At 48.8% G+C, this 24,989-nt stretch overlaps 1 protein-coding gene across 5 annotated transcripts in view; it reads right to left on the reverse strand.

Annotated features, from left to right (window-relative positions):
• Positions 1-24,989, reverse strand: part of LOC119957929 (phosphorylase b kinase gamma catalytic chain, skeletal muscle/heart isoform-like) — a 91,999-nt gene that overhangs the window by 54,540 nt on the left and 12,470 nt on the right. Inside the window, exons 2-3 of one of the 5 annotated variants that reach the window (XM_038786134.1) lie at positions 23,221-23,396; positions 16,033-16,087 (exon numbers count right to left, since the gene is read on the reverse strand). The exons of 1 other annotated variant lie outside the window; for it this stretch is intronic. In XM_038786134.1, coding sequence (XP_038642062.1) covers positions 16,033-16,087; positions 23,221-23,396 — 231 coding nt within the window. Of the gene's footprint in view, positions 1-6,157; positions 6,890-16,032; positions 16,088-23,220; positions 23,397-24,989 lie in introns of those variants that run through there. 3 more of the 5 variants (XM_038786133.1, XM_038786132.1, XM_038786135.1) reach the window with 3 other exon arrangements.

Consider the following 24,989-nt stretch of genomic DNA (forward strand, 5'->3'; position numbering starts at 1 on the left):
TTACACGTAGACTAGCTAGACACTAGAGGTAGCACCAGAGACATGACTCACAGACAGTCAACCAACAGGCCAGTAAGATAGGACACAACCAATGGGCATTCACGATACACACAGAGGTGACACTACCGGGGTGGGGGGGGGGGGGGGGGGGGGGGGGGATATTACACCAACCCATATAAAAGGACACGGCCCACATGATCTTCCTCTTTCCAGTGGAGACTCTCAGTGAGTACACAGGGTTGAATAGAAACACATCGCACCCACCACCTGGCTTGTAGCAGACTGGTTCGTCAGTCTGAGTAGCTATAGCAGGATTAACGGGAGAGTCAAATCCAAGTTGGGGAATTGTTAACTGTTTAAATAAATGTGTTAAAGCTATCTCCAAGTTTGAACCTTCCTTTGTCAGAGCGCACATCAAGGAAGCAGCTTATGCTACGTCAAGAGCATAACAAAACACGGTACCCACGGAGTGACCTGTTAAATCCATATAGTTACAACTCAGCAGACAGTGACAACCAGCAACGGCACCCAGGTAAGATGATGTTCAGGATTCCGGTTCCACAGCAGCTCGGGTACCAAGGCAATCTCAGTGAAAACTGCCGTTGGTTCAGGCAGAGATTTGAGATCTACCTGGTAGCGTCCGACTTAGATGGCATGGCGGGTGCAGAGAAAATAAAGCTTTTACTTACCATCGCGGGTCCTCCAGAAGCAACTGAAATCTTCCAGACCTTCAAATACTCGAAGGGGCAAAACAAGAGCGACTTCCAGGCAGTCCTGGACAAATTCCAAGAATCTGCGAGGAACATACAAGAAAAAACGGTAAAAGAGGCACCAAAACTCACCACGAGGTAGGCTTGCAGCAACGAACGGCAGCTTCGAATGGCAGCCATCTTGGTAAAGGTGCTGCACATGCGCTGTTGAGAACAAGGTCCCAAATAAAGGAACAACAAACTGCGCATGCCCAATCGCTTCCTACGACCCATGTCACACGCTTTGTGACGTCAGAGGCTCCAGACCGCGCCCACTTAAAGGGGAAATGTGCCAAAACACGGAAAAATTTTTTAAAGCCGTAAAACCCGATTTTTTCACCTGGAATGACAGCACAATGCCTGACATTCGACCAGTAGCTGAAAGTAACCTCCGCAGAACCCTGCAACAAGCAGTTAGCACCGCCCAAAGAGATCATATGGTCCTGAAAGACAACAACTCAGACGAAGATTTCACCTTGGGAGGTGGCTATCCTAGTACCAAATCCAAACCGCAACTAGACGTGTTGTACATTGAAGACCCCGACGATGAGTTCTTCGGATTGGAGAATCTTCAGCCCAGCATACATGACATCCCGACTCGTGAGTGCAGGATTATGCTGCGGCCTGACACCAAGAGACAGAGAGCGGTACAAGTCCACAGTGAGCGGCCTGCTGCCACACAGAGAGTGGTCCACGCACCGCAAAGGTCCCCGACTCCACACACAGAGTGGTCCACGCACCACAAAGAGTCCCCGACTCCACACACAGAGTGGTCCACGCACCACGAAGGGTCCCAGCCTCCACACAGAAGGTGGTCCACGCACCACGAAGGGTCCCAGCCTCCACACAGAACGCGATGAAAGACTCCACAGCGAGACAATTGCACGTCTCCACACAGGAAGTGAGTTGAGTGACACACGCCTTCACAGCGAGCTTGTGGACAGTCTCCACAATAGAAGCAACGCAAGACTCCAAAGCGCAGTCCTTGCATGAACAGGACCACGAAGGTCTAGCAACCTCCTCTGAGCAACCAGCAGCAGACGATGCAGGTCTGCCATGCTCAAGTGCACAGCAGGAAGACTATGACAGTCTGCCATGCTCAAGTGCACAGCAGGAAGACTATGACAGTCTACCATGCTCAAGTGCACAGCAAGAAGACTATGACAGTCTACCACGCTCCAGTGAACAAGAAGAAGACGATGACAGTCTACCCAGCCCAAGTGAACGACAAGACGATACTGAGGCTCTACCCACTGTATGTGCGACAAGTGACGACGGCATCCCACTTCCCATACAAGATGCGCAATGTGACAGACCTCAGCTCGAATGTACAGAGACACTCGACAATCACAGTGCGACTACTGGTGACTCCGGTGACACCACATTACTTCAAACCTCATTCGCCCGAGCCTCTTCACAAGCAAATGCATTCCTGAACGTTTTGACTCCGGACGTGGAGCATCAAGAAACCTCAGAAGATTCAAGTGAACCTGAAAAGACTCCAGGTACTCAAGCGGAGCATCGACAAGCCAAAACTGACTCAGGTGAAACAGACCAGACTCCAGACGGGGAGAAATCACAAGCCGAAGCTGATTCGAGTAAGCCGGACATGACTCCAGACGGGGAGCACCGCAAACTCAGTGACGGCCCGCTCAAGGTGACAGCAGATGCCACACAGCACGCTGACACGAGTAACTGTGTGAAGGACTCGTATTCTCCACAGAGTGTGGTCCTTGAGCGCAGCAAACACGGCAACAAAACCAACCGACACAACACAACCTATGAAAACCATATCAAAGACGACACGACACGTACCAAAGGCAACAACGTCGACAGCAAGCACGACAAAGACTACAACAATGGAACAATGACTGGCATGACATGGTACAACTCTGCCCATGAGGGACACTGTTACTGCTCAGCTCAGTACAACGACATACCATGGCAGGACGACACAGATTGCATACATCACTACCACAAGCATCGAAAGAAAAAAAGACTCCAGATCAGATAACAAAGTAATGTGGCTACTTCTTGGTTTCTTACGCACAGGGACACTGACGGCCTTTATAAAGCAATGCCACCATCAACATCACCACCTCACCAGCCACACAAGACACTCGACCATAATAGCTAATGAATTTTGGACTCATGCATATGATTTGGACTTCTTGTTTAATGATCACTGTTATCATCACTTGTACATAGCATCACTTATCTACCTATTTTTGTTCCATTTTCTTTAATACTGTACAAAAAATATGTAACACGAAAAAAGGGGGGAATGTGGTGATATGCGTCACTGTAAATACACAAGGGGTTAATGTAAATACACGTAGACTAGCTAGACACTAGATGGAGCACCAGAGACATGACACACAGACAGTCAACCAATAGGCCAGTAAGCTAGGACATGACCAATGGGCATTCACGATACACACAGAGGTGACACTATCACAGGAGGGCATTACACCAACCCATATAAAAGGACATTCCTTGCCCAGTGAAGCAGTTGAGGCTCCTTCATTACATGTTTTTAAGGAAAAGATAGATAGTTTTTTGAAGAATAAAGGGATTAAGGGTTATGGTGTTCGGGCCGGAAAGTGGAGCTGAGTCCACAAAAGATCAGCCATGATCTCATTGAATAGCGGAGCAGACTCGAGGGGCCATATGGCCTACTCCTGCTCCTAGTTCTTATGACGCAGCACACATGATCTTCCTCTTTCCAGTGGAGACTCTCAGTGAGTACACAGGGTTGATTTGAAACACATCCCAGCCACCACCTGGATTGTAGCAGACTGGTTCATCAGTCTGAGTAGCTATAGCAGGATTAATAGGGGAGTCGAATCCAAGTAGGAGAATTGTTAACAGTTTAAATAAATGTGTTAAAGCTATCTCCGTCTGAATCTTGCTTTGTCAGAGTGCACATCAAGGAAGCAGCTTATGCTACGTCAAGAGCATAGCAAAACATCACCCAGACTCGAAACATTAGCTCGCTTCTCTCTCCACAGGGGCTGTCAGACCTGCTCAGATTGTTCGGTATTTCCTATTTTTGTTACAGATCCCAGCATCCACAGTAATTTGCTTTTATTTTGCTGCAAGGGCAGCCAAAGACCATTACCCTTTGTTTCCTGTTACTAAGACAACTTTTTATCCAGTTTTTCACATTGCCCTGTATCCCGGGGCTTTCACTTCCTCACGAGCAAGGTCACGATTTCATATTTTCCCTGACCCCCACCAGTGACGTAATGAGGTTCCCGCCCAAGAAAGTCGGGAGCCTCTTTTCAATTCATTAACATCTCATGAACAAGTCATCCTGCTGTCACCTCCTCCAGATTGTAAAGTCAAACTTGTCCATGCTGACACAATTTAATTCAGGTTTCTGAAAGAGTGAACGCGGTAACCTCATCTCAGAGGGGGAGTTTGGAGGTGAATGTGCAGGTCATCATTACCAGAGTCCATGGGAGAGGGGGCACTGGAGAGGGGGCACTGGAGAGGTCAGGAGGAATGAAAGCAAGACGTTCGAGGGGGGTTGAGTGTGGGTTCGGTGGGGGGGGGGGGGGGGGGGGGGGGTGATTGAGCTGGGGCCTGAGAGGGAATGTTGATCCGAGGGGGTTTCAGGCACAGCCCCGGTTCATCACAGGGGACAAACGTTATGTTCCTGGGCGGGATTGGGAGGGTTAGGAGAGGGAGGTATGTTCTGGCCCCATAAGGGAGCAAGGACATTTCCATTGAGGGGGCAACAAAGTCATTAAGAAATCTCCCCCACCCTGAGGCTAGAATCCAGGCTGAAGGACCCGTACAATCTCGAGGGGCCTTGACACTGGGCCAGGAATCCTGGGCAGCTGAGCAGGGGGCCTCAGTATAAAGTTGGTGGTCGGCATGGGTGAGCTGACAGAAATGTGGGGTTTCTCCTGTGGCCACAGGTCACTGAGCTGGTAAACCACAAACCCAGAGCAATGCCCTGGAGACCAGCCGTCACCCCCTGTGCTGATGAGTTAGCAATTTCCACCATGACGTCATTCTCCATTCCCATGAATTCCGAGGTTTGCCCTCAGCTCGAGCTGAGAGAGGTCACAGATGTACTGCGTCCAAGAGAAGGGCCGAAGGTTTCACCTGGCTGCCCAGCTCTAACATGTGTCCTCAGAGGCCATTCCTCCCCTGCCCTCCCCCCTCAAGGTCTGCGCACTGGGTCCTTCAGTTCACCCGTGGGCCTCACAACTTTGCCCTTCAGCAGACCTGAGGGCTAATGAGGGCATCTGAGGTCGATGCCCACCTGTCACGCTGAGTGGGGCTAGGTTTGTGTGGGGTCCTGGCCCAGTGTGTGTGATTGTAAGGGGGTGGAGCTCAGTGGGAAGGTGACCACAGCAGTCACATACCATCAGGATAGGATGCTCCCGGGATTGGATGGGCAACAGATCGGGACAGGGGCAGTAATTCTCAACTTTGGTCACTCGCAGCACGGTGGCGCAGTGGTTAGCACCGGTGCTTCATGGCGCTGAGGACCCGGGTTCGATCCCGGCTCTGGGTCACATTCCGTGTGGAGTTTGTACATTCTCCCCGTGTTTCCGTGGGTCCCACCCCCACAACCCAAAGATGTGGAGTGTAGGTGGACTATAATTGCCGCATAATTGGAAAAAATGAATTGGGTATTCTAAATTTAAAAAAAAACTTTGGTCACTCAACTTTGCCGAGTTCTGAAGGAGGTGGCGCCACATGGCTCTCCGCCAGAGCATATAACCATCAATTTCAACTGGGGCCAGGCTAGCCAGAACACTGAAACAATCAGATAGCTGATTGGCCACAGCTGCAGGGAGCTATTGGTGGCGCACATGTGACCCTCCATTTCCATGGCGTAAAGGTGTCCCTTTCATTAAGAACTTAACACTCCGTGAATGTCCAGGTCATTTGTGACCATGTCAAGCACATCCTGCAGGTGTGTGTTGGGTTCCTGGGGAGTGGATTAGGTTCCTGGGGAATGGGGTTACGTTCCTGGGGAATGGGGTTCGTTTCCTGGGGAGTGGGTTAGGTTCCGGGGAATGGGGTTAAGTTCCGGGGGAATGGGGTTACTTTCCTGGGGAATGGGGTTAGGTTCCTGGGGAGTGGGGTTAGGTTCCGGGGGAGTGGGGTTAGGTTCCGGGGGAGTGGGGTTACGTTCCTGGGGAATGGAGTTAGGTTCCTTGGGAGTGGGGTTAGTTTCCTGGGGAGTGGGTTAGGTTCCGGGGGAGTGGGCACCATGGTTACATCCTTGGTCACTCTCAGATCCTGGTGGTCTTTGAAGAACAATGGCTACAGGGCTGGTTATTTGGGGACAAGGGATATCTCCCAGGACATGGCCGATGACACCTGTGTGGAGGCCACAGAGTGCAGCAGAGCCCCATTACAATGAGGCTCATTCGGTAACTCACATTTTGGTAGACGATCGGTATCCTGAAGATGTGGTTCCGGTGTCTGGACCCCTCACTTGAAGCCCCTCAGTGCAGCCCCCAGAGGGTTTCACACATTGTTGTGGTGTGCGACAGCAAGGCGAGGGGCTGGCAGAGGAGGAGGTGGACCAGCAGCATATCTCCTCTAATGAGGACGATGTCGAGGAGGGCAGAGGAAGGCTGCCGGGTGATGGTGAGGGCCCAAATGGGCAGGGGAGCTCAGACACCCTGATAGTTTCTCCCGTCACCGACGAGCAGGACTGGGGCGGGCATTTGAGTCCTATTATGAGGGATGGCCCTTCCTCATTGTGAGGTGGCAGCGTAAGCACAGCTCTGATATTGCACCTGTACAGGGAGGGTGTGGCTCTGATATTGCTCCTGTACGGGGAGGGTGTGGCTCTGATATTGCTCCTGTACGGGGAGGGTGTGGCTCTGATATTGCTCCTGTACGGGGAGGGTATTGGTGCCCAGGATCCAGGCGATGCAGCAGGAGGTGATACTTGTGAGGACTGAGCATTAGTCCCCAAACACCTATTGTAAATGTCTGAATCCTGCCTGGCTGGAGACAGCTCGTAAACCCTCAGTGACCGGGGTGATGATACGGAGATACGTTCATGTCTGCTGATGCAGGCTCCTCCTTGGTCAGCCTGAGGATCTGTGTCTTTCATTCCAGAGAATGGCTCTCACAAGGGTGTAGCCACTGGGTTCCTTGTGCTGAGATCAGACACGCGGATGTGGTGGTGCCACCCCCCCCCCCCCCCCCTTGATGTATGGGGCTGGAGCTGTGCCAGTCACAGGAAACGGGAAGTCAGATTGGTTGTACACCCCCACAGGGACTCCGGTGTGGAAGACACCGGGCTGTGAACCAGCTGACCCTCCCGAGGGCGCTCACAGCCCAATTGGGTTCCTCCATGAGACAGAGGGGCAGCTGGAGTGAGATTCAGAAGTCCCCCCATCCTCAGGCAGTGGCATTTGTGGATACCCACCAGCACCTGCACCATGCAGTTGATGTCGTCATGGAGTGGGCATTCCCCACCATGGAGTGGGCATTCCCCACCATGGAATGGGCATTCCCCACCATGGAATGGGCATTCCCCACCATGGAGTGGGCATTCCCCACCATGGAACGTACATCCTGCACCAAGGTCACCACTGCAGATGCCACCTCACCGTGGGGCATGGTTGCCTAAGAGTGACAGCACCATCTCCTCGGACTGAATACAATGCGACTCCTCCAGTCACCGTTGCAATCTGAGGAGTGATGCGGACATCCCTTCTTGATGTTCTCAACTCTGCCTTTGGAGCTCCGGCAACTGCAGGACTGAGCCCAGAGGCACACCACCTGACTGGGGCTCAGAGAGCCCTGGCCTCCAGCAGTCCTCCCTCCCAGTGTCCTGGCCTCCAGCAGTCCTCCCTCCCAGTATCCTGTCCTCCTGCAGTCCTCCCTCCCAGTGTCCTGGCCTCCAGCAGTCCTCCCTCCCAGTATCCTGTCCTCCTGCAGTCCTCCCTCCCAGTGTCCTGGCCTCCAGCAGTCCTCCCTCCCAGTATCCTGTCCTCCAGCAGTCCTCCCTCCCAGTATCCTGTCCTCCCTCTCAGTGTCCTGTCCTCCCTCCCAGTATCCTGTCCTCCAGCAGTCCTCCCTCCCAGTGTCCTCCTGCAGTCCTCCCTCCCAATATCCTGGCCTCCAGCAGTCCTCCCTCCCAGTGTCCTCCTGCAGTCCTCCCTCCCAATATCCTGGCCTCCAGCAGTCCTCCCCCCCAGTGTCCTGACCTCCTGCAGTCCTCCCTCCCAGTGTCCTGGCCTCCAGCAGTCCTCCCTCCCAGTGTCCTGTCCTCCAGCAGTCCTCCCTCCCAGTATCCTGTCCTCCTGCAGTCCTCCCTCCCAGTGTCCTGGCCTCCAGCAGTCCTCCCTCCCAGTGTCCTGTCCTCCAGCAGTCCTCCCTCCCAGTATCCTGTCCTCCCTCTCAGTGTCCTGTCCTCCAGCAGTCCTCCCTCCCAGGACCCAGACCTCCTGCAGTCCTCCCTCCCAGTGCCGAATCCCTGGGACGGCCGTACCTCCACCTGCAGTGCATCATCAAAGTGCAATCTCCGTTCCATTGATAGGTTATGGGGGAAGAGTGTAACCAGGACTCATGTGGGTCAGTTGCTCAGGATATGTGGTTGGTGAGTGGGAGCTGGGATGTGACGAGGAGAGAAGCCACAGGGGAGATAAGGACGTGTGTGGTAGGGTGAATGGTGGGGGTTCCTTGAGGTGGGCAGTGAATGAGCTCCCAGTGGGTGAGATGGTTGTGAGATTGGGGGGGGGGGGGTGTTGGGAAATGAGAAGTGACTTACCCTGACTATATGTCGGAGACCAAGCAGCTTCGACCTGCACTGCATTCCCATCCTCGTCTCCTGTGAGCTGGTGCTTCCCAGCGCTGCACCGCCTCCTCTGTGGTTTGGTGACCTTGGCTGTTTAGAACATAGAACATACAGTGCAGAAGGAGGCCATTCGGCCCATCGAGTCAGCACCAACCCACTTAAGCCCTCACTTCCACCCTATCCCCATAACCCAATAACCCCTCCTAACAATTTTTTTGGACACTAAGGACAATTTGGCATGGCCAATCCACCCTAACCTGCACATCTTTAGACTGTGTGAGGAAACCGGAGCACCCGGAGGAAACCCATGCAGACACGGGGAGAATGTGCAGACTCCGCACAGACAGTGACCCAGTGGGGAATCGAACCTGGGACCCTGGAGCTGTGAAGCCACAGTGCTATCCACTTGTGCTACCGTGCCGCCCACTATTTAGATTCTGCCAGCTGAGATTAAACGATTTCCCCCCTTCCCCTTCACCCCATTCAGCATCACCTGAAAACCTCGCGCCAGCTTCCTCCTGACTGGATGTGAAGCAGGAACTGGGGAGGCATTTAAATGGACCCCCCCCCCTCACCAGTTCTAGTGTTACCGAGGTGGGCAATCAGTCAGCCCACCACAGGCATAGCGTGTAATCCAGGCAACATTCTCCCCCCCCCCCGCCCCCAAGTGTCTGAAATCTTGGCGCGATATCTCACCGAGGCTCCCGGCAAACTACGCTCCATTATTCTCGCCCAAACCAACACTTAGTCCAAATAAGAATTCCGGCCCTAAGCATACACTTTAAAAAGATACTTTCAAAAAATGGCTCAGGTGTTATGGTGAAGGATGTCTCCTCAGGCTGGATAGGAAGTTGGTGTGGGAGGGGCAGGGTTCTACCCACATGGGTACCAGCGACACAGGCAAAATGAAGAAAGAAGCTCTTCTGAGGGAGCATGGCAGCTGGGAATTAAATTTAAAAGGTTCTGGATTGTCACTTGAGCCATAAACAAATTGGTGTAAGTGAAATATGACCAGGATCTTGAATGCGTACCTTAAGGTTTGATGGGTTTTGACTGGGAAGTACTGGGGATAGGGAGTTGTACTGTTGGGAAGGTGTTCACCTGGGAGACGTGCACTGGCAAATTATACAACCAGAATTGTAGAGAGAGCTTTAAAATAAATTGTGCAGGGTGGCGGAGGATTAAATGGGGGGAGATTTGCAAAGTTGGAGAAAGGACAGGGCAATAATGTAGGGAACATGGTAAAAATGCAGAATTAAAGGCTTGTAATCTGAATACATGCACTGTAAGAAGAGATAACACATATTTCATAGATTATCATAGAATTTACAGTGCAGAAGGAGGCCATTCGGCCCATCGAGTCTGCACCGGCTCTTGGAAAGAGCACCCTACCCATGGGTGAATTGATAGTACAAATACAGCTAATTGAGTATAATATGGCAGTCATTACAAAGACAGGGTGCATAAAATATCTGTAGTAATCCACGGGAGGCAGGAGTTCCGTCACCACACCAATATTTATTTAAAATAACGATATTACAGGAGCAGCTACAAACAGTGCTGCTACCAGTCAACTTAAGACTGGCTCACAAAGCCTACACAGGTGATTACATGGGCCCCCTCAATGAGCTATCATTGAGGGAGCTCATACTCCAATTGGCCAACCAATAAGGCCAATTGGAGTTCATTACAATATCGAAGGTAGAATGGAGGATGAATTTGTAGAATATATTCTGGACAGTTTCTTAGAACAACGTATTCTTGGAAATGACAGATGCCAGGCTATTTTGGAGTTGGTATGTGCTGATTGAAGGCCTCAGTGAAGGATAATCTGGGCAAGAGTGATCATAAAATCCCGACAGTGCAGGAGGCCATTTGGCCCATCGATGCTGCACCGACCCACCGAAACAGCGCTCAATCGAGGTTCATTCCCCCTCCTACCCATCCCACCCTATCCCCATAACCCCGGAACCTAACCTGTACACTAAGGGGTAATTTATCATGGCCAATCCACCTAACCTGCACATCTTTGGACTGTGGGAGCAAACCTGCGCTTCCGGAGGAAACCCACACAGACACGGGGAGAACGTGCACAGAGAGTCCCTGGCGCTTTGAGGCTGCAGTGCTAACTTTTATTTGAACAAATTTCTTGCTAATTGTCTCTCCAAAACCAATGTCCCCCTCTTGTTTTTATTCATCCTTTGTTGGCTTCCTACGTTCTGACGTAGCACAGATCGGAATAGAATTGTATGACATGTGTCTAAATTTCATATTATCCTAAATTTCCTTAGTTCAGGTCAGTTGGTGCATTTTTATGATGTTACTTATTTCACAATATATTTGTTCAGTTATGAGGTATCTCCATGTTCCCAGCCCCACTCTGTCTAAACTCTTGTAATTGCCACAAGCCCAGTGTCAAATGATATTCTGTTATTGGTGACACGGTGTCCAAAGATACATAAAAGATAGGAGCAGGAGGAGGCCTTTTGGCCCTTCGAGCCTGCTCCGCCATTAATCACAATCATGGCTGATCATCCAACTCAATAGCCTAATCCTGCCCTCTTGAATATATTCAAAGTTTTAGCATCAACTACTTCCTTATATAATGAATTCCACAGGCTGACCACTCTTTGTGTGAAGAACTGTCTCGTTATCTCTGTCCAAAATGGTTTACCCTGAATCCTCAGGCTGTGACCCCTGGTTTTGCACACACGCATGATTGGCAACATCTTCCCTGCATCTACCCTGTCTCGTCCTGTTACAATTTTATAAGTCTCTATGAGATCCCCCCTCATTCTTCTGAACTCCAGCGAGAACAATCCCAACCTAGTCAATCTCTCCTCCTATGACAGTCCCGCCATCCCTGGAATCAGTCTGGTAAACCTTCGCTGCACTCCCTCGAGAGCAAGAACATCCTTCCTCAGAGAAGGAGACCAAAACTACACACAATACTCCAAGTGGGGCCTCACCAAGGCCCTGTACAATTTCAGCAACACATCCCTGCTTCTATGCTCAAAACCTCTTGCAATGAAGGCCAACATACCATTAGCCTTCTTTGCCGCCTGCTGCACCCGCATGCTTACCTTCAGCGAATGGTAAGATGGTAAAGATGTGCGGGTTAGGCTGATTGGCCCTGATAAATTGCCCCTTCATGTCCAAGAATGTGCAGCTTAGGTTAAGAGTTATTGGGATAGGGTGGGAAGTGGGTTTCGGTGGGACGCTCTTTCAGAGAGTCGGCGAAGACTCGATGGGCCGAATGGCCTCCTTCTGCACTGTAGGGGTTCTACCATACTAAGAAATATAAAAACAGACTGTGAAAGCTTTGTAAATAAGAGTATATAAGAAAGGAAAGAGCAGCTAAACTGAGCATTGAGCTATTATAGGGTGCGAGTGGGAAATTAACAATGAGGAACATGGAGAAGCAGAATATTATTAAAATGGAGTCGCAAATGCAGCGTTACAGAGGGATCTGGCAGATAATTCACAAAATAATCAGCATGTTGGTGCAGCAAGTAATTCGGAAGGCAAACAGATGGTTGGCCTTTATTTTATAGGGTATAAAGTGTCTTACTACAATTGTACAGGGCATTGGTGAGACCTGGGGAAGGGTTTTCCCTCCGTATTAAGAGGCATATACTTACATTGGAAACAGTTCAGAGAAGGTTGATACTTGGATAGGAGGCGACGTCTTATAAGAAAGGGTGAGTAGGTTGGGCCTATACTCACAAACGGAAACAGAATAGACAGGGCAACCAATGGCATTTGCTAACGTTTCGAGTCTGGATGCTTCTTTGTCAAAGGGCCGATACTCGTTGGGAGTTTAGAAGAATGGGAGTTGACCTGATTGAGACATGCAATGAGACATTCTGAGGGGGCTTTATTATTTTTTCATGCGATGTGGGCGTTGTTGGCTGTTGCCCACCCCCAATTCCACCTGAACCGATTGGCTTGCTGAGAGTCAGCCTCATTGCTGTGGATCTGAGCTCACATGTATGTCAGAGGAGATAAGGGCGGCAGATACTCATTGTACCATTTAGTTTCTTTACGACAATTAATGATAGTTTCAGTGTCGCCATTACTGAGACTCATTGAATTTAAATTCCATCAGCTCTTATGCGGGGCTTTGAATCCATGTCCCCAGATATCATTGGCCTCCAGATTACTAGTTCAATGGCATTATCACTGTGCTATTGTCATGATGTGGAGATGCCGGCGTTGGACTGGGGTGAGCACAGTAAGAAGTCTTACAACACCCGGTTAAAGTCCAACAGGTTTGTTTCAAACATGAGCTTTCAGAGCACTGCTTCTTCCTCAGGTGAAGGAGCAGTGCTCCGAAAGCTAGTGTTTGAAACAAACCTATTGGACCTTAACCTGGTGTTGTAATGCTATTGTCAAGGGAGATCGCAGAATGTTTCCCCTCATGGGGGCTAGCTAGAACTAGTTTCAAAATAAGGCCCAGCTCAACTTTGGATTGGACATGTTGCAGCCTTCCGGACTTCACATTGAGTTCAACAACTTCAGACTGCGAACTCTCTCCTCCACCTTCATCCCATTTTTATTTCTATCAATTCATTTTCATTTCTTCTATTGATCTGTTTTTCTCTCACCGTTCCCCCCCCCCCATCTTGGGCCATCTGGCCCGAGTAGCCCCTTTGACACGCTGTTCACCTTTGTTCTGCCATTCACACATTCTAATCTCTTTATGTGCCACTATCAGCTCCATTCTTAGCCTTAATCACCCCCATTTACATTCCTTTTGCATTTCTGTCCACAACATCTTTGTCAATCCCCACCCATCGCTGGGCCCTTATCCAACCCCATTGCTCCACTGCCTCCCACTAGCCCCCCTTCCCCCCCGCCAACCAGTAAAATCTGATTCCATTTCCAGTTCTCTCCAGCATTGACAAAGAGTGATCCAGACTCAAAACGTTAGCTTCCCCTTTTCTCTCCACAGAGGCTGTCACACTTGCTGAGATTGTCCAGTATTTTCCGCTTTTGTTGAGGAGTTTTACGTTTAAGATTGAAGTGAGGAGGAATTTCTTCTCCCAGGAGATCATTGTTGTTTTAAATTCTCTTCCAAAGTGAACAGTGGAGATCGGGTCTATTCCAGGTTGAGTTATGCAGAACTTTGATCGACAAGGGAGTCAAAGGTTCTGCAGCACTGATGGAACTAGGAGGCCACAATCTGATCAACCATAATCTTTTTGAATGGCAGAGCAGCCTCGAGGGGCTGAATGGCCCACTCCGGCTCCCATTTCATATGCTCTTGCAACTTGTCAATCAATCAGAGACATTCGCAGTTTCGGCGTCAGAAGCTTTCATCTACTTTAGATCTCTTAATCTGGCGTTAACACATAAGCAATGAAAAAACAGAGGAACAGAAAGTACTAGACAAGGTACTAGAGATGTCAACCAATCAAAGCTTGCACTTCCCTCTGCAGCTGCAGAAAAATTGCTTGCTGAGATTAAAGTGATCAGTCATTCTTGGAACTCAGCCAGACATTCATAATGAAGCCATCTGGCAACGGTATTAACAAACCAGTGCTGACTTCCATCCTGTTCACCACTGTTTTCTGACACTTAATCATTACTGAGACTTTTTCTTTAATTCCCTGAGCTTCAAGTTTGTTGAGGTCAATTATGGGGCACTTTTATCCACCACTATTAACCCTTTCATAATAATAATCTTTATTAATGTCACAAGTAGGATTATATTAACAAAGAGCTCAGTCAAGATAGTCAAACATGATTTTGCCTTTCACAGATTTATGTTGGGTGTCATTTATTAACACATATTTTCACAATTAATTTAGTCCTGGATTATTGTGTGAACGTTTCCCAATACCAACATTTGGGTAATTGGCCTCTATTTGCCAGATTTGTGTTTAAAAAAAGAAAGATTTGCAGAGCTGCATTCTCTGGTTCCTGTACCTCGGGAGGATTAGACGCCTGTGTCCAGAATCTCCAGTATTTCTTTTCCTACTTGCTTCAGAGGATTAGATAGGGTGGACAGTGAGAGCCTTTTTCCTCGGATGGTGATATCTAGCACGAGGGGACATAGCTTTAGATTGAGGGGAGATAGATATCGGACAGATGTCAGAGATAGGTTCTTTACTCAGAGAGTAGGAAGGGCGTGGAATGCCCTGCCTACAACAGTAGTGCAGTAAGAAGTCTTACAACACCAGGTTAAAGTCCAACAGGTTTGTTTCAAACACGAGCTTTCGGAGCACGGCTCCTTCTTCAGGTGACTTCAGTCACCTGAAGAAGGAGCCGTGCTCCGAAAGCTCGTGTTTGAAACAAACCTGTTGGACTTTAACCTGGTGTTGTAAGACTTCTTACTGTGCTCACCCCAGTCCAACGCCGGCATCTCCACATCATGGCTACAACAGTAGTGGACTTGCCAACACTAAACATTCAAATGGTCATTGGATAGACATATGGACAATAAGGGAATAGTGTAGATGGGCTTTAGAGGGGTTTCATGGTCGGCGCAACAGCGAGGGCCGAAGGGCCTGTACTACGCTGTAATGTTCTATGTTCTTAACGTACACTCACCCAGAACCAGTGACCTTTTTCAATACTACCAACTTTTTAAATACCTTCTCTGTAACCTATTTTTATCCTGCCCAATTTCTCTGCCACCTCTTCCTTTCCACTTACATTGGCAATTTTCCTTTCTCATTTAGTACCTCAGCCAATACACTCAGCCTCCCCAATAAGACATCCTTTTTGGTCCCTAATCAGCCCAAACTTTGCCTCTGACCGCCCATTTATCATTCATGTTTTATAAAATACTTCTTTATTCCATTTTATATTAGCTTCTCTTCGCAATCTCTATTATCTTCAGTTTTCCTCTGTACATTCTGTCTTCTGCTCGGTTGTCCATTTATTCTGAACCTGACTTTAAGAATTAACTTCTCCCCCCCTCGCCTCAGTCATCCCGTGAGCTCTTCCTCTGGGCGCACATTTCTCTTCAAGACCGCAAGAAACTTCAGAGAGTCGTGAACACCACCCAGTCCATCACACAAACCTGCCTCCCATCCATTGACTCCATCTACACCTCCCGCTGCCTGGGGAAAGCGGGCAGCATAATCAAAGACCCCCTCCCACCCGGCTTACTCGCTCTTCCAACTTCTTCCATCGGTCAGGAGATACAGAAGTCTGAGAACACGCACGAACAGACTCAAAAACAGCTTCTTCCCCGCTGTCACCAGACTCCTAAATGGCCCTCTTATAGGCTGACCTCATTAACACTACACCCTGTATGCTTCACCTGATGCTGGTGTTATCCAGTTACATTGTATACCTTGTGTTGCCCTATTATGTACTTTCCTTTATTCCCTTTTCTTCCCATGTACTTAATGATCTGTTGAGCTGCTCGCAGAAAAATACTTTTCACTGAACCTCGGTACACGTGACAACAAACAAAATCCAAACCCCCACCCCCTCCCTTTTACAGGAATGCGTCTTCAGCGTGTCAACACCCTCCATACTTACAGATCAAAGACCAGAAAGAAGAAACTTGAAGATTCATAGCAGTCATTTAATGAAACTGTAACAGAGAGAACAACTGTGTAACTCACTCATTTTATTTATGAAACAAAATACTATAGATGCTAAATATCTGAAATCTCAATGCTGTTGGGTGAGGAAGTTTTGCCACAGACTCTGCTGGAAATAACCCAACATTTGCCCTTTTTATTGTCGATTTTACTCATTTTCTTTTTTCCCCCTCTTGCAATCTTCCCGGATACAGCAAACCGTCGCTCAGACGCGATTATAATATTAGCTGCCAGTGGAAGCCCCGTCTCTGGCTCTCTTAATTCTCGTACGGCTGTGATCACTGAATTATCCTTTCTCCCCAAGTCTGAGGGGCTGGCTTGTCATCTGCTCTGAATTTGATACAAGCCCCAAGGTTCAGCTGTTCACCTTGTAACCCGAGGACTGTCGGGTATTGTGCTGTTTTGTGGAGTTAAATTCCCTTCTTTGGTTAGGTTTATTGAGCAGCAGAATTGAAGGTTTCTTTTTCAATCAGTAAGCAGTCGGAGTGAAACTGGTGACAGCTGGAGGTGGAAGATGCGAGAGAGCAAGGCCACTGTTTTTACGCATCGCTTTAGAACAAAATAAACAATATAAAATAAGGGGTAAAATTCTTAAAGGGGTGCAGGAACAGAGGGACCTGTGTGTAGATCATTGAAGGTAGCAGGACAGGTGGAGGGAGCAGTTAACAAAACAGATAGCATTCTGGGGTTTATTGATAGGAGCACAGAATACAAGACCAAAGAGATTATGCTGAATTTATATAAGACACTAGTAGTTAGACCCCAGCTGGAATATTGTGAAGAGTTCTGAGCGCCACACTATAGGAAGGATGTGAACACATTGCAGAGAGAGCAGAAGAGGTTTACAAGAACGGTTCCAGCGATGAGAAACTTCAGCGATGAGGAGAGATTGGAGGGTCTGGGACTGTTCTCCTCGGAGAGGAGATTTGATAGAGGTGTTCAAAATCATGAGGGGGCTGGGCAGAGTAGACGGGGAGAAACTGTTCCCACTCAGAGAAGAATCAACAGCAGAAGGCACAGATGTAAAGTGATTTGCAAACTTTTTCACACAGCGAGCTGTTGGAATCTGGAATGTGTGGGCTGGAAGTGTGGTGGAAGCAGGTTCAATCGAGGCAACACGAGGGTATGAGATGATCAATTGAATAGAAACAATGTGCAGGGCCATGGGGAAAAGGCGGGAGAACAGCACTAAGTGATTCTGCTCGCTTGGAGAGCTGATGCAGACACGATCAACCAAATAATCTACTTCTGCGCTGTAACAATCTGTGATTCGGTGTCTTCTGCCCTTGCCCGTCTAGGTGTCGAGGTCACATATTTGTAAGGTGCTGTCAAAGGAGTCTTGGTGAGTTGCTGCAGTGCATCTTATAGGTGGCACACACTGCTGTCACTGTGCATTGGTTGCGGAGGGAGTGCATGTCGAAGGCAGTGGATGAGATACCAATCAGGTAAGCTTGCTTTGGCTTGGAGGGTGTCATACTTCATGAGTATTGTGGGAGCTGCACTCTTCCAGGAAAGTTGAGAGTATTCCATCACACGAATGACACGTCTAACGTGTGGCACGAGTGTTACCTGATAGTTATCAGCCGAAGCTTGAACGCTGTCCAGGAGTTCCTGCAAATGGACCAGGCTGCTTCTATATCTGAACGGTCACAAATGGTACTGTACATTATGCAAAAGTAAACAGCCCCACATCCCCATCAGAACTTTATGATGGGAGGGAAGGTCATTGATGAAAGAGCTGAGCTCGGACACTACCCTGAGGAACTCCTGCACTGATGTCCTGGGACTGAGATTATTGACCTCCAATAACCACAACCATCTTCCTTTGAGCCAGGTATGACTTCAACCAGTGGAGAGTTTCCACCCCCCTCCCGATTCCCATTGAATTCAAATTTGACAGACTTCCTTGCTGCCACACTCTGCGAAATGCACCCTGATGTCAAGGGCATTCACTCTCTCTCCTCTGCAGTTCATTCTTTTGCCCACGTTTGGACCCATTTTTAATATGGTCATGTGCTGAGTGACCATGATGAAACTCAAACTGAGCAGCAGTGAGCAGATTACCTCGGAGTGTCATTTAATAGCACCGTCAATGATGTCTTCCACCACTTTGCTGATTGGAGAGTAGACCGATGGTTCAATGATTGGTTGGATAATTGGTTGCTGCAGTGTATCTTATAGATGGTACACACTCTGCTGTTGTGAGTCATTAGTGGAAAGAATGAGCGTTGAAGGCAAAGAACAAAGAACAATACAGCACAGGAAGAGGCCCTTCGGCCCTCCTTGTGGTGATCACGTCTCCTATCTAGACCAACCGCCTGTATCCTTCTATACCCCGGCTGGTCATGTGTACCAGCCTCACCGGACAGGCGCCGGAATGTGGCGACTAGGGGCTTTTCACAGTAACTTCATTGAAGCCTACACGTGACAATAAGCGATTTTCATTTCATTTTTCATTGTGTCTATCCAGATAAGTTTTAAAGGTTGCTAACGTATCTGCCTCAACCACCTCACTTGGCAGTGCATTCCAGGCAACCACCACCCTCTGTGTAAACCCCCACTCCCGCCCGCACATCTCCACTGAACCTTTCCCCCCTCACCCTGAACCTGTGACTCTTGTAATTGTCATTTCACAGCCTCCAACTGTTCACCCTATCTATACCCCTCATAATTTTATAAACTTCTATCAGGTCGCCCCTCAGCCTCCGTCTCTCCAGTGAGAACAATCCCAGTTTGTTCAATCACTCTCATAGCTAATACCCTCCATACCAGGCAACATCCTGGTAAACCTTTTCTGTACTCTCTCCAAAGCCTAAACGTCCTTCTGGTAGTGCGCTGACCAGAATTGGACACAGTATTCCAAATGTGGCCTAACCAATGTTCTGTATAATTGTAACATAATTTGCGAGCTTTTATACTCGATACCTCATCCGATGAAGGCAAGCGTGCCGTATGCTTTCTTTACCATCATTTCCACCTGTGCTGCTACCTTTAATGAACTTTGGACCTGCACGGCCAGATCTCTCTCTGTGTGTTTCTGCTCCATGGCAGTGGATTAGGAGCAAATCAAGAGAGTTACTTTATTCTGGATGGTGTCAAGCTTCTTCAGTGTTGTTGGGAGCATCAATCCAGGCAAATGGAGAGGAGTTTTGTGGACAGGCCACATCTGGATAATTTTCCACATTGTTGGCGAGATGTTTGTATTGTAACTGAAATGGACCAGCTAGGCTGGGGTGCCACTAATCCTGGAGTCAATGCTAGCTCTCAGCTGAAGCTTCAGATTTTAATCCAGCTTCAGTGGCATTGGCCATCTTTGTGAAGTCCAATTTCCTTGACAAAGAATAGGGAAACATGAAACTGATACGATTCTGGGAAGAGACTGCAACAATGTCTTTCTGGGGCAAACAGATTGGTCAATAATTTGTTCTGAACAGACTTTAATTGGAGGAAATTGACATTCTACTGTATTCATATGAAATCACGGAATACAACACGTGGGGTTTATAAATAACTGTGGGGTCGGTGATTGAAGGGAAAGGTAGATTGCAAAGGGATGATGTGGAGGATCAACAGCATCAGCAGAAACAATGGGGCAAACAACTCATTTCCATGGCGTGGTTTCAACTCAATTGAAGAGGAAACAAAGACTATTCACCCTGAATATAAAGTTCAGTTGATTGTGATTTATCTGGTTTTCTATTTGAGAAAGGTTGCTACTTCTACAGTTTCAATTCAATTGTAACTTCATTTTTATTTTCTGGTCGCTTTTCTTTTTTCAGATACATTCCTATTATTTGTACCATGATTACAATATATCCTCTATATTATTTAAGTTTATCATAAAATAGAATCCCTACAGTTCAGAAGGAGGCCATCCGGCCCAAGGAATCTGAACGAGCACCCTACCTATACCCAACCTGCGCCCTATACCCGGAACCCCATCTAACCTGCACACCCCTGGACACTAAGGGGTAATTTATCATGGCCAATCCACCAAAGTCCATCTTTGGACTGTGGGAGGAAACCGGAGCACCCGGAGGAAACCCACGCAGACACGGGGAGGACGTGCAAACTCCAGTCTCCCGAGGTCAGAATCGAACCTGGGTCCTTGGCGCTGTGAGGTAGCAGTGCTAACCACTGTGCCACCCTGCTGCCCCATTCTTCTGACTTGTCACGGTTAACATATTAGGAGAGGTTGCAAAGACACGGTTGGGGTTTCTTTGCTCTAGGGCTGGATTTTCACCTTCAAGGTGACAGCTGGAGGTGAGGAGAATGTGCTAACAAATACTGGATTTTGTATGGGGTAGGAGGGTGCTGCTGGAGAATAATTAATAGGAGTCGGGCCCACCAGCCCAGAAACAGTTCCAAAGGAGCAGCAGAAGCTGCTATCGAAGGCTGTTTAAAAGGCTTTCCTCAAATCTCTGGGACTTCATCCGGGTTGCAATAAAATAACGACGCTCTCTAGCCCCCACCCTTCATGCCCCCTCGCACTCCCCCATGCCCCAATCATGCCATCTCATGCCCCTCCTCCAACCCACCATGGCCCCTCATCCCCTCCATGCCAAGCTGTCCAATATGCATGTCCATTCACCCACCGTACACTCTGTATAGAACCAATGAACCCTCTAGTAACAGTGGCATGTGTTAAAAAAAAAACTTTTAAAAAAGCAATCACTTCAGCCCACTTTCTTAAACACTCCTTCCACTGAAGTGTCAATCATTCAGATCAAGTTTAAAGTATCAATAGCAGAAACTGCAAGCACTTGAAACCGATTAATCGTGTGTAAATAAACATTGTACAATTGACAGAATAGGCAGGGCTGTCAATCAAGTAACGTTTTCCCTGGGGCTCAGTTCTTTCACAATCTGAATCGCAGCCAAGAATATGGCATGAGGTTTGACCCGGGGTGATGGAAATGCCTGAATATCTCGGTCAGAATCTCTCTGGTTTGAAGTGGCCATTGCCTGGCCAGACATTGGGACTGCTTCATTATCTGAGGTTTTGAGAATAGATTGGAAACTGTGCAGACATCAACATTTTGTTGGAGGGAAGGTTGTTGTGGAAGCAGCTGGGAGTCATTTTTACTTGGATTAAATCGAGATAGTGCCTCCTCATAGTTTAGTTTTAACGTCCCCTTACCTCTGGTACTTACCCCTTTCATGTGCAGATGATGCTGTTCCTGACATGCTCTCCCGTACCCCTGCCTGAGCTGATGTTGATTGTCTGGCTCAACAGTAATGGTAGAGAGGGGGATATGTGGGGCCACGTGGTGACAGACTGTGGCTGAACACAATTCTGCTGCTGCTGCTGATGGCCCTAGATAACCACTTTTGAAATGGGAATAGTACTTGATTGTTCTCAAGCTGACTGACACAACACAATGTAGGGTGCCCCGTTATGAAGATGGGACTCAGTACCCACAAGGACTGAGATGGTGCTATCGAGCACCTTCTGCAAATTGACTTTGAAGCCCTCACCCACCATTCTTTGGCCTTGCTACCCTCGGGGGATTCTTCCAAATGGTGTTTAACACAAGAGGAGTACATCAGCTGAGGGAGGGAAGAAGGTGATGATCAGGTTTCATTGCCCATGTTTGGGCTGATGCGATGAGACTTCATGGTCCAGAGTCAGTGTTGAGAGCTCCCAGAGCCAGTAACTCCTGACTGTATACAACTGGACTGCCGGTTCAGCTCAATTGGCTAGACAGCTGGTTCCTGATGTGGAGCGAGGCCAGCAGCACGGGTTCAATTTCCATATGGGTTGAGAATATTCATGAAAGCCCCGCATTCTCAACCTCACCTGAGGTGTGGTGACCCTCAGGTTAAATCACCACCAGTCAGCTCTCCCCCTCAAAGAAGAAAACAGCCTATGATCATCTGGGACTATGGCGACTTTAACTATTTTACCACTGTACTGCCACCTCTGCTGGGTCTGTCCTGCCGGTGAGATGGGACACACCCAGCAATGGTGATGGATTCTGTAACGCTGATTCTCAGGGATCATCCTGAGGCTAACTATGTTCAGCGGATGCGATGGAAAGGTTCCCACAACTTTGGCACCCGTCTCCAGGTGTTGGTCAACAACTCTCGCTGTCTATGATCACAGGCTTCACCCATTCGCTTGATTTTTACTCTGTTGAAATAAAATGAAAATCGCTTATTGTCACGAGTAGGCTTCAATGAAGTTACTGTGAAAAGCCCCTAGTCGCCATATTCCGGCGCCTGTCTGGGGAGGCTGCTACGGGAATCGAACCGTGCTGCTGGCCTGCATTGGTCTGCTTTCAAAGCCAGCGATTTAGCCTTGTGAGCTAAACCAGCCCCTGTTGGGTGGAATCTGACCATATTTTCTCAAAGTGTCAGGCTCAGAGTGTAAACTGGCGGGTAGCTCTCTAGCTGCACGGACCAGCCTTTCCTCCAGATCTTGAGCACCTTAAAGAAAAACAATGAGTGCGCGTGATTTACGCCGTTCCTCAGGCGGGCCGGCAACCAACTCGAGAGAGAGATCGGGACGCAATCAGCAATGAAACTAAAAACCCCCCTAGCCCCCACCACGAAGTTAACCCCCAGACAATCATTGTCAGCAAGAGCACACCCCCCACCCCTCCAATCACACATAAATTAACCGCCCCCCCCCCCCCCCCCCCCCCTCCACCCGCCACGGGCTCCCGCTAGGGCCTGTCTCGGCACAGGCTGGCACAGCCAGGTTGGCAAGGTGTCAACCTAGCAATGCCATACTACTGTGCCAAACTGGTAGTGTGTGTGTGTGGGGGGGGGGGGGGGGGGGGGGGGAAAGTGCGGGCACGTGTGTGTGTGTGTGTGTGTGTCCACTCCCTTGGGGGCTATACTTACCTTTGCACCCTCAGAGAAATCCCCTCGACTGCTTCTCATCGTAAACCTCACTGACAGGACATGAATATTGAGGGAGGGGACATCATGTGGCAAGGGACATGAACCTTGTGACGTCGCAGGTAGGAGGCAGGGAAATCGGGAACGGGATCTCTCCGGGCACAATCCCGTTTTGTGATTCTGAATTTGGCGCCCACGTCGCCGATGCCACATGCGCCCAAACTGGGCTCAAATTCACCGCCATTGTCTTTCTATTTAGCCTGGCTGGCTGACTCACTTATATGAGGGTGTCCAGAGACTGCCTTGAGGATGCTGATTTCCTGAACAGTAGATGTAAAGATCTCTTCCAGCTCCTCTGCAGTTAGATGCTCAGATGTGATGTCAATAATCTTCACAGCATATTCTATATCTGTCTTCCTGTCTATACAGCGCCTGACCACACTGCTGACGCCACTGGGAGAAGAGGAAAAATAACAGTAAATAAACTCCAGATCGACTCATCGAAGCTTTTTAAACTCTATAATAATAATCTTTATTGGTGTCACAAGTAGGCTGACGTTAACACTGCAACGAAGTTACTGTGAAAAGCCCCCAGTTGCCACACTCCGGCGCCTGTTCGGGTACGCGGAGGGAGAATTCAGAATGTCCAATTCACCTAACGAGCGCGTCTTTCGGGACTTGTGGGAGGAAACCGGAGCACCCGGAGGAAACCCACGCAGACACGTGGAGAACGTGCTGACTCCGCACAGACAATGACCCAAGCTGGGAATCGAACCCGAGTCCCTGGCACTGTGAAGCAACAGTACTAACCACTGTGCTATAATGCCGCCCTGATCTTGGGAATAGTACTTGCTCAAATCGGTAAATGGAATCTAACCAGAAGAGCATCTTCTGTACTCCGTTCTCATCGTTCGAATGGAGTAAATGCAAAACCCGTCCTTTTTAGAACAGTACAGCACAGAACAGGCCCTTCGGCCCTCGATGTTGTGCTGAGCAATGATCACCCTACTCAAACTCACGTATCCACCCTATACCCGTAACCCAACAACCCCCCCCCCCTTAACCTTACTTTTTAGGACACTACGGACAATTTAGCATGGCCAATCCACCTAACCCGCACATCTTTGGACTGTGGGAGGAAACCGGAGCACCTGGAGGAAACCCACGCACACACGGGGAGGACGTGCAGACTCCGCACAGACAGTGACCCAGCCGGGAACCGAACCTGGGACCCTGGAGCTGTGAAGCATTGATGCTAACCACTATGCTACCATGCTGCCCTGTTTTTAAAAATTCTGAACACACCTTCTTTGCACTCCCATTCCCCGCACATTACAAGCAACCCGTACTATTTTAGATTCCATAAATATTTTACACAGGACAGATACATTTCACTTGTCAGTATTCTGTCTGTTCTCTCCTGGCTGTGTAATGTTGAGCAACAGGGCAATGTCCTGAATACAGTTCCAGCTCATGATCCACACACCTCAAAGAAAAGAACAAAGAAAAGTTCAGCACAGGAACAGGCCCTTCGGCCCTCCAAGCCTGCGCCAACCATGATGCCCGTCTAACCCAAAACCTTCTACAGTTCCGGGGTCCGTATCCCTCTATTCCCATCCTATTCATGTATTTGTCAAGATGCCCCTTAAACGTCACTATTGTACCCGCTTCCACCACCTCCTCTGGCAGCGAGTTCCAGGCACTCACTACCCTCCGTGTAAAAAAAACTTCCCTCGCGCATCTCCTCTAAACTTTGCCCCTCGCACCCTAAACCGATGTCCCCTAGTAATTGACTCTTCCACCCTGGGAAAAAGCTTCTGACAATCTACTCTGTCCATGCCCCTCATCATTTTGTGGGCTTCTATCAGGTCGCCGTTCAGAAAGTCTGGGGACCATTAAGGTATACACCTGGAGAGTTTCTTTCCTCCCTGCGTTGAGGCCCTGATTTCATCCTGGTTTAGATCACATACCTGGCACAAGCTGTAAATTCTTAGTTTGTGTTAAGACACAGGGGTTGGTGTGAACTCTCACTGAACCAAAACCGCA

This window comes from Scyliorhinus canicula, chromosome 27 (genome assembly GCF_902713615.1).
Source record: "Scyliorhinus canicula chromosome 27, sScyCan1.1, whole genome shotgun sequence".
Classification (NCBI taxonomy): Eukaryota; Metazoa; Chordata; class Chondrichthyes; order Carcharhiniformes; family Scyliorhinidae; genus Scyliorhinus; species Scyliorhinus canicula.